Raw genomic sequence first — 11,217 nt, 5'->3', positions numbered from 1 at the left:
GACATTTCGTTTTTTGAAAATAAATAGTAATATTTTAAGTTATTTCCTCGGGTTCCATCTTATCATTTAGTTATCTGTAAACGGTATTGCTGCTATTTTTTTATTAATATGCAATCTTATCCTTTCATTGCAAAAATTCTTATCCTGAATCTGTAGACAGGCAAGTTATATAATGCTACCCCGGCTTATTTGTTTACTTTTTCATTAGAACTTGGATTTGTGTATTTTTTGTGACTATATTAATTCAACTTCCAGAGATACCGCATTTCCAATTAAAATATATAGAATCTAAAGTAAAATTGAGGTTTGATTGTTTTTAAGTAGAAATGTTTTGTATACTGTATTTAAATTTTTATTGACGTTCTCGGTTTTATTAACCTGTCTGATATTTAGTTTTCAAGTGTTTTAGATTTCTTGTTTCAGTCGAGACATGACGGAACATGAACGTAATTCAGCTTGTAGTGAAGACAATAGTTCTGTTTGTGAGGATGAAAGAATACGTAAATTATTTCAGGCCTGTGGTGGTGATGGAGATGGTAACATAGACAGGTATCAGTAATTTTAATTGGCCTTAAAAATGATGCCACTGTACTTGATTACATTAACAAAACACTGACTGCTTAACAAACCATAGTTTTGTGGTCTTGGTATATTATTATTTGAATTGTACAACTTCCACCACCTTAATTTTATAATTTCATTGTAAAAGTTGTATGTAGCCCCTTTCCCTTTTAGTAATTTAGCTCTATTCCTTCTTTTATATCTTACAACCTTTGTTTCGTTACCTTGAAGAATATGGCCATTTTACTTTTTTTCTATCATTGTACATTACTATAACTGTTGAAATCTTAATAATTATTAATAATCTTTATAAATTCACTTTCAGATAATCTCAGTGTAATTAATATTTTCTTCTCTCTCAAAAATAAATAATAAATTATGTTTTTACTTTCCCCACTCCCATACTATTTCTTCATGTAATGTTGAACATCCTTAATAGCTGCCCTCTGTAATCTGCCTTAATAGTTTAATTACATTTCAGATATGAATGATGCATTATTCAGACACTCATTTATGATATATGTACGTTGATGTATATATAAAAATATCTTCACCAGTCTCTCAGTACTGGATTTCTCAAGCCAGATAATAGATTTTAATTTTTTTTAATGGATCATACCTCTTTCTCTTTTTAAAACTGTCATCAAATATGACCTTTCACTTTCGACTTTCTAATATCAACCATACTTAATATTAACTTGTTTTTTAATTTATAATGTATATTATGCTAAGTGCAAAATTAATGATCTGTGTTTTTCCTTCAACCTTTTTTGATTCTGTTCTAGCTTTCTTTTATCACATTTTTCTTCATATATTAAACATTCTGTAGATCCAAAATAAATTGTTTATGGTCTTTTTATCTGATTGTTTATTGATTTATGATATTTGGTATCATCTGTAAAAATTACTCAAAGTGGTTAATTCTATCAATAAATTTTTATTTTTGTAATGATGATTACTTCCTGATTCCTTCTCAGTACATTTCTGTTACTTATATTCATTAACCAAAGGTACATATAAATTCCAGTTTAACTGATTTTTAATCGGAATATCTATTCTTTTGCCATTACTACTCAACTAATTTATGTTAGTGTATCTACATGAAATTTCTTTTCTTTTATACAATTTTTGCTTTATTGTGAGTGTGTCAATGTGCTTCATTTCTATAATATTGATCACTACTTTACATGTAAACTCTTTACTTTACTTTACATGTAAATTCTTTACATGTAAAGAATTAATTTTCCTATTTTGAGTAACTCAACTGAGTACATCCTAATATTTTAACTGGTAATTCAATTAGTTTTGAATGAGAAATAGTTTAATGAGGAATGTACATGCTATGATGGAGTAGATTTTTAACCCTTAATTAAATAATATATTTTCCCACCAAAGAGTAACTCTAGGTTTTGATAGTAAGTTAACGGTTGTTTTTTGTGAATGTACAAAACATTACATGATTTAGGTACTAAATTCTATTTACTTCTGTCTAGATTAAATGTTATCTCTTTAAAAAGATAAATATAACAAAAAAATAAAATGTATAAATTTATCTTTTTATACTACATAAATATATCTGTAATAATTTTTTTTAGTACAATTGAGTGATTAATTGTTAACTAAAACAGTTTTTTTTTTTTAATAATTTTGTGATCTTTTTGTGGTATTGAATTTTTCTTTCATTTCTAATGACATGTATAATTATTTAAAGTAATAAATTAATCATTACATACTCTCTGTATTTATGGAAATATGCTACCCGAAGATCTGTTTAAGACTTTATTGTTGAAACTCTGGAGAGATTACACGTATATCTTAATGAAACAGCTGAAAAGGTAGAAGAAAGTATGACAAATCTATAATATGAATCTAACTTAGAATCAGTTGATTTAGAACCCAGCATTTTAAACACTGTTTCAACTTGTCATCCAGAGTAATCCAATCTTCTCTTTTTATTACTGCACCAATTCTTTCCTCAGTAGTATATGTATAATTAGAAAAACTCATTAGAATTTTATACCCTTCAAATTGATATGTATTTGAAAATTCATCATAAATAAGGTCACTGACAAACATATGTATTGTTATGAATGATGTCACTAATATTAGTGACATTGTTTAATAATATTACTCTACTGTTAACAATATATACTGGCTGGTATTTATGTGTTTATTCCAAAATGAATAATTATGTTAAAAAACTGCAGCTACTACTTGACAAGCTAACACAATTATTGATCTCAACAGCAGAATATGTAGCATAGTGTATGTTATTGAGGTAACAAAGAAATGTGAGTGGTATTACTGAGTAAGTGAATGGACTACTTAAAATATTATAATATAATATTCTATTGTCTATATTATAATAAAATTAAAAAATATTATTTGTTATGATTATTAATAAGCATTTTCTACAATTATTTGGGTTGTTTTGTTATAGTCAAGATTTGATATCAATATGTCGTGAATTGAATTTAGAAGGATCTGTGGAAGAATTATTGCATGAACTTTGTGGTGATTCTGATGGGCGTGTACCATTTAATGAATTTTTACGTCGACGTGCCATATTAAGACATGATATTGATACTTTGAACAGTTCACAGTCAAGAGACTATCCAACTAGTAGTAATAATAGTCAGGGTAATTAGATTTTTTATATATTTTATTTTGCCATTTCATCTTCTGCAGGTTTTTGTTGCCTTATAAACCATTTTTAAAAAAGATTGAAAATTTCTAATTACATAATACAATAAATTAAACAGATAATAATTTTAAATGTAAATAATTTTTCAGTGACATCTGTCTAAATTGTAATTTTCAACTATCTTGAAAATTTGTGTAACTTTATGTAGACTTTTTGAAAATGTGGATGATGACTTTTTTATTACTTTTTTATCATATTTGATTGTGTGAATTACTGTTGAATACATTCTCTTTCAGATCGGTACCGTTTTTTGAGAATCTATTGGGAAAATTTGGGTACTGTAGAAGGCCAAAGACCATGAGAAATTATGTAGTTATTAAAACATTTATTCAACTGCTTTGTTGAATCAGCAGAGCACATATTGCTCCATTTTTTAGCCAGATTCCTTGGTTCTTCTAAAAAAAAAAGTAATGAGGACTTTTGGAACTAGAGGTGCTGAAACTGGAAAGATGATTGAAAACATTGTATACAACTTGAACAAACATCCAAATAATCTATATTACTGAAGGTGTCTGTTAATGTTAGGTTGTGATGAATTTGTGAACTCAATATTAATGTGGGCTAGGTTTGTAAATAGCTGAGAAATAATGCCCCATTCCTGAATATTTTTTGCTAAAAATGTAACAGTAACAGTATTTGTAAAGTATAATTATTTAAAACTAGTAGACCAGCATAATTTGTCAGTTTCATAACTTGTGTTAAATGAATTTCTGATATTAAATGCAAATTAGTAGCAGATTTACATAATCAGGGATAACTGCCATAACTTCTAAGTCATTGGCTATTGTTTATAAATAAGACAATGTTTTTGTAAATATGACTTACTTTTCTAGTACTAAAAGCAGTCAACTAATTCAAAGGAATGATGCTTCACATGATCTCTGTGGTTTAAGAGATTTTTGTGTTTCTAACTCACAGAAATATTAAAATATATTCCCCTTGATAAAATTCCTGAAATAAAGTAACTGAAATCCAATTTTAATTTAATCTCAGGTTACGACTACTCAACATAATAAAGCTAGTTAAGATTCAGCTTATGTGCTGTTTGATTTGTTTTAGCTAATTTTAAGCTTGTTCTAAACTTTCTCAGCATTTCAGTTGGTCAGAAATTCAGAAAATGCTCAGTATTAAAAATTTTCAGTTTCATATAAAAACAGTTATATCTGTTTTCAAATTGTCTAAAATTGTCTAAATTGTCTTTTTTTTATTATTAGGTGCACCTTCTGGAAGTAAAAATGAGAGGTGGGAATTTGATAGTGGTGCAAGAGATCTTAGTCCAGAACCTCATACTTTGCAGAAGCTGATGGAGGTTGCAGCAGTTAATACCTCTTCAAATACTGCTAATCTTTTACATCTTGCAAATAAGGTAGCTAACTTCTACAGATTTTAATTGACTGCATGTCCATAGATTGTTATAAAACTTTTGCTTCATCACATATATCCATGTCACATCTAATATTTATTTATAAAAATTGATTTAATCTAAAGTTTTAATAATGTAAACTGTGACCTTAGTTCAAGTTTTTCTATTTTATTTTTGTTGTAGAGGTAATTTCAGTGAATTATTTAATAATTTAGACTTTAATACAAAGTAATAATAAATTTTTTCCTAATGTTTTTAAATAACATATTTAAGTTTAGATAATGAGAACAGCTGACAACTAGTAAATTGACAGCTACATGATGTGTTTTAGGCAAAGGAGAGAGACTCATATATGAAGGTGACTCATTCTGTAATGGAATGATGCTATGATTGGAAGTGGTTTAATGGGAAGGAATAGCCAGTCACATTTATTCTTTTGTAACATACAGTATGTATGTTGTGATATGGCTAAATAAGTCTGTAAGTTGCTATGATTATACTTTACTGATCACTTACTAAATTGCTTAAAACTTCATAAATGTACATTATATTACATGTAGAACAATTTCCCTAAAAGTCTAAGGTTACTTGTCATCAGTGATGAAAGTAAAAAAAAAATCTCTCAAACAATCTGATGATCTTAACTCCACCACCTTACTTTTCTTTCATTCTTTCCTATTGGTTTATAAATGTTATATACTTCTTAGTCAATTTTAACGTTATTTACATCGTTTTTGCTTTTAGAAACTGGAAACTGAATCTCAGAACAGATTTCTCAATTGATGGGATTGTTTTTTTATATTCACTGACACTGGAAAGCAAGTAACAGTAGTCTGCTGAAAAATTGGCCGATAGTTACTTGATGCACTGATTGAAGCTATAACACATGCTTCATCTGTTTTACTATTCTCAATTACTTTTTATCAGTAACAAGGCCTTACTTTTAATAAATATATATATATATATATATATATATATATATCATATAGATTTTACAAATAACTTCTACAAAAATAATATTATTATAATAATATCTTATGTATTTTGTTCAGCTTCATTTGGCAGCACTTGCTTCATTACGTGGAGAGATTTTAGATCTGTCTTCAAGGTTGCAGGCTGTTACAGAAGAAAGAGATTTACTTGAAAAATCTTTAGCACAAGCTCAGGTAATAATATTATCTTTTTGCTTATCATATATATTTATATAGGTTATTACATACATTATACTTTTTACATGTATTGTAAGCAGAATTTTATTAATTTACTTGTTTATAATAAACAAATTGGATTTCCCTCATAATTTAAATATAATACTTTTTTACATTTTCTGATTTGTTTGTATTAGGTCTGATTTTTTTTTATATTTACAACATTTCAGTATCCTGTGTATATATATATATATATATATATATATATATATATATGCTGTTTGTATTAATTTTCTTATAGTGGAAACAGAACGACAGAGTACTGACTGTTGTAAAAGTTACCCAGAGATTTTTTCTTTAGTTACAAAAATACTGGTGTACATTCTATAGTATTACAATATTGGGGTGACCAATAAATAATTAACATCTCATTATTGTTTAATAGTTGTCTGGTAGATTTGTTTAATCGAATGTTATGTTTTGGCATTTTGTCCTTTCCCCAGTTCATTTTTTCTTCCTAAGATTTTTCAGATGTAGTATCCATCAATTTAAGGAGATTTAGTTTCCTGCTGTGCTCAGGACTTGTGTTAAAAAAAATTAATTCTAATATAGACCATGTTTATTGCTTTAAAATGTTTATAAATGTGTGTACCATCGTAAAGTATATAAACCAGTTTAATATAAATTAATAAATGTTTACAGTCAACAATTGAATCATCTGTTGCTCAACAATATGAGGATAGACTAACAAAACTTCAGTGTATTGTTCATGATCTTAGTTGTAAACTTGATGATCAACCGAGAACTCTAGTCATGCCTGAAGAGGAACACAATATTGAGGATGTTGATGATGATGATGATGAAGATGCACCCTCAGGTTAGTTAATATTTTTTTTATTGTCATCTATAATGCATTTTCTGACATAATATATGTAAAGGCAGTTATTATTGTCTGAACAGAGCAAAGAATATGTCATAAAAAACCTCTATTTCAATAATAAATAGTAAACTACTAATCTATTTGATACCAAATTGGGATCAATTGTTATAACTGTCTGAACAATTAATTAATTGTCTGAACTGTAATAATTTTATAGATCGATTTTAGAAACTATGATTAAAAATTTAGAGAATAGGAAATTTTATATCAAAAATCTATTTGGTTGTGCTGTCAGTGAGCATGTATATTGTCCACCAGAAATCACCTTTATTCTGTGATTATTCTACACAAAGATGAGGAAAATTAGTATTGATGAAAGGAAGACTTCTTTAGATAGTAGTTTAGAAAACTATCTGTTGTAAATTTTTTTATACTTGCCGTGGGTTCACATATTTCATGTAGGAGTTACCTCGAAGTCAGATAAAATGAGCAATGTACTCCTTAGTAGTTGTTTGTCATCTATCCTTAGAAATTTCATTGTAGATTTTTTGCTTAGTTCACCAGTTACTAGAGAAGGCTGAACTGTTAACACATATATTTACCTTTCCTTAACTAAAATGATACAGTATTTTCTCATGCTTGATTTTCACTACCATTCCCTTTCCTTATTATCCATAAAATGTATATAAAATAAACTTTTGCAATTAAAAAGTTTTAAGATATTACATTTGGTATGTTTTTCTATTTACTGATTTTTTTTATTAATTTAAACTGCAAGGATAACAGTAATAATGTATTTATTGCCATTAAATTTGACATGGAGTGAGCTAGGACAACAAGAAGTTATACCTAAAAACTTTGTAAGAAATCCTTGTACATATTAGTCATTTATAAGATATTCCTGTGCTTATTCCTGCAACTACTACATTTCTTCTATTCACTCAACGGAAATTTTGCATCACTTGCACTCATTCAAACTATAGATTCCTTATTGAGGGGTACTGCATATCATTATTTCAAAGATAAAATTTACAGATTGTTAAACAGTTCACTGGAATCATCATTTGCAATATATAGAGTAATAAAATTGATCAGAACACTATTAAAAATATAAATAAATACTCTGTAACAAGAGGCAAGCAGTGTGTTAATATTTACATCAACAGAGTTCTAAAATCTGTTTTTCTAAACATTAATTGTGATATGTGTATTGATCAAAACTTTCTCATAAGAAATGAGACCCAAAAACAAGTATAGCCTATTGAGAAATTCATTCTATTGAGAAATGCATTTGACTTATTTTTATTGAGAAAGTATAAATAATATTAATTACTTCTAAATATTAAGCTTGTTTAATTCCTCTGAAAATCAGTAGGTTTTTATTTCATGAGAAATGTATAATTGGAATAAAATATACTTATTTTATCAACTGAAAATAGATATTTTCAAGTCTGTTTTCTGTAAAAGATGTAATTAATTATGACATGGTATGCAGTCTTAACAATACAACTCCTTAATCATAAAAACCCAAAATACTGCAACTAGTAATCCATTTATGTACTCGTTCACAATATGGCATGATAATATGGTTCATTCATGTATGACATGAGTAAACTATTATATATCTGAACTACAAAGAAAAAAATTAATAAACATGTAAAAGGCATTAATTCATTCAAAATAAAAATTACTCCTGGATCTGTTTTATTTTTATGCTATATGCATTTGGTTGGAATAATTTTCTTTATTTATTAAGCGAAAAATGTTTATCTTTTTATTATTCTGATGACAAATGATATGTAGACATTTGTTGAGAAATGTTATAACTTTTAATTGAGTGAAAAGAGTTCATTTGATTTGTGTATTATTTTATTTATTTCTTCTAAAAATGTTTATTTTCTTCCTTAATTGGTGTTTTAAAACCTGCAGCACGGTCCTCTAATCCATGGTATGACATTAATACAGGAAGAAAGGGGCAAGACAGAAATTTTAGTTATAAAAGATAATAACTGAAAAAGTAAAGACTAATATTAATCAAAGTTTGCATTTATTTATTGTAATACTTTGTTACTCAATCCAGATGAATGGTAATGTGATAAAATGTTAAATGATCTTATCCATTATTTTTCTACACATGACATAATCTCTATATGATATTAATCTAGAGTACAGCATCACATTGTTATCAAAATACAGCTTCAACACAGAAAATCTTTGCAGGATACTCTCTATAACTGATTACATCATTAGATCACCTGTTCAATTGTTGTGTGCAAAAATGCTTTTCTTTCTGGATTTCCCTCATAATTAAAATATAATACTTTTTTACATTTTCTGATTTGTTTGTATTAGGTCTGATTTTTTTTTTTATTTACAACATTTCAGTATCCTGTATATATATATATATTTATATGCTGTTTGTATTAATTTTCTTATAGTGGAAACAGAACGACAGAGTACTGACTGTTGTAAAAGTTACCCAGAGATTCAAGCTGATGAACTACCAGAAAGTAATTCCAATGATGCTGCATGCAGTACAACTTGTAATACTCTCTTATCATGTAAAAGTGAGGTAATGCAAGTTATGATCGTTTGTGTAGTTTTTAAATTTCTAAACTATTTGAAGTAGAAAAAATCTTCTATTAATGGATGTTGGAAGAACATCAGCCATTACATAAATGTGAGTAATGAGATTTAACTGCAGCTTATAATACAGAGTGAGCAACATAAAACCAAACCCATAATGTAACCGCTGCAGATTCAGATTCATGCATAATGTAACCGCTGCATCTCTCCTTTAAGTAGCCTCAAAAGAAAAAATCGCAAGTAGACAACTCTGGGGAACATTGATGCCACTGTCCTCTTCTGACAGCTCTTCCATTTGTGAAAGCTGCATGAATGCGATTCAGTGAAACGATTGATATGTGACACATTTCTCCATCTTGTTGGAAGAAACTGTATTTTTTCATTATCAGTTAATTACAATAGAATTCTCTGATAATTGTGAGGTAAACTTGTGTATTGACAGTCCAGTCAAAAAATATTGGTCCTCCTATATGATTACCAGAAATGGCACACTAAACACCCAATTTTCTTGTCATGAAGTGGATGCTCGAATATGTCATGAGGATTCCTTGCCATCCAATACCTGGTGTTCTGCAAATTAACATGGCTGAATAAATGAAACCATGCCTCATCTGACATGAAATGCGACATTGATTCTTTCTGTCCACCAACAATGTTTTCGAGAAGCCAGTTGCAATTATGAAGTTGTTTTGGTTTGTCTGTCTCCTTCAGTTCTTGCACAGTTGTAATGCGGTATGGTTTTAATTTTAATTCATGAAGAATTTTAAGACAAGATGTGCATTTAACACCAGATTGTTGGGATAACTTGCATAGTGATTTTTTTGGACTGGCAGTAATTCTCCTTTCAATATTGGCAATGGCCTATGGAGTCCTAATGGAAGATTGCCTATTTCATTTTGCATTTGAAACCAAACCTGCTGTACGCCATTTTTTAACTAAATGTGTATGCTACTCTTTGCTGGGATACAGGTATTCAGAAATTTTTCTACGATTACTTGACGTGATTCTTCAAACAATCCAGAACGAATATAGGCCTAAACTACAGCTATCCTCTCCTGGATTGAATAAGGCATTTTATACAAATCACAACTGAACTTACTATACTGAACTGCAACAAAACATATACTACACTGCAACAAAACATATACTGCACTGACACGCAACCACCTGACAAATGGCAGCAGCAATCAGTAGTAACATATACATCCATTATTCACGCTATTTGTGTGAGAGTCTTTCGTAAATAGTGTTGGGTAGCGGTTTGCATTATTCTGTTGCTCACCCTGTTTAATTCAGAGTTTAAGCTGCTGATCAATATGAGGCTTTCATTAAACCATGTGGTTGCTCTGTCACCTGAGCTGCTAAACCAACTAATTTAATTGCTTAATTCTCATTGTGTGGAGTCGCAGTATTTTGTTTGTAAAAATTTGTCAATATAAATGATATAGTAAAACTGCATATTTATTTATACTTTTATTTATTTATTTTAGGAATTAAAGAAGTTAAGCAATGCTAATTACTGTGATCATAAGTTAGAAGAGCTAAAACAAAATGTTATAGATCTCCAGACAGAAAATTCTAAGCTTCAAGTGAAATTAAATTCTAAAGATATTGAGATAAAGAAGTTACGTACATATTTAAATTCAAATTTTAAGGAAAAACATTGTAAGGTCAGTTTCACTTTTCTTTAAAATTGTAATGTAAATTGTTTATTATATATTAATTAGTTGCAGTTGATATCGCATATTACAATAATTTATACTGATATCAAATTGACTTCATCTTTATTACTTATATATTGTTGAAGGTAAAGGAAAATCACTATCGTAAAGGAGAAAAGGAAGGTGTCACAGTGACACCTTCGCATCAAAATCCACCAGTGCCAAAAGTAGCAGAAAGAGTACGTCTTCGACGGACAGAAAGACATATTACTGGATCTGATATTACATCACTTGGTGTAAGTATTTGTTGTATC

The 11,217-nt window shown here is 28.5% G+C and overlaps 1 protein-coding gene across 1 annotated transcript in view; it reads left to right on the top strand.

Moving 5' to 3' along the window:
• Positions 1-11,217, top strand: part of LOC142324463 (colorectal mutant cancer protein-like) — a 35,466-nt gene continuing 24,249 nt past the window's right edge. The window contains exons 1-8 of the mRNA XM_075365290.1: positions 1-549; positions 3,002-3,201; positions 4,480-4,631; positions 5,681-5,794; positions 6,479-6,653; positions 9,095-9,228; positions 10,733-10,912; positions 11,050-11,199. Coding sequence (XP_075221405.1) covers positions 431-549; positions 3,002-3,201; positions 4,480-4,631; positions 5,681-5,794; positions 6,479-6,653; positions 9,095-9,228; positions 10,733-10,912; positions 11,050-11,199 — 1,224 coding nt within the window. The 5' untranslated portion in view covers positions 1-430. The remainder of the gene's footprint in view (positions 550-3,001; positions 3,202-4,479; positions 4,632-5,680; positions 5,795-6,478; positions 6,654-9,094; positions 9,229-10,732; positions 10,913-11,049; positions 11,200-11,217) is intronic.

The sequence above is a fragment of the Lycorma delicatula genome, chromosome 5, assembly GCF_047948215.1.
Source record: "Lycorma delicatula isolate Av1 chromosome 5, ASM4794821v1, whole genome shotgun sequence".
Classification (NCBI taxonomy): Eukaryota; Metazoa; Arthropoda; class Insecta; order Hemiptera; family Fulgoridae; genus Lycorma; species Lycorma delicatula.
Note: the sequence above shows the minus strand (reverse complement) of the source record. Positions and strands in the feature narration are given on the sequence as shown.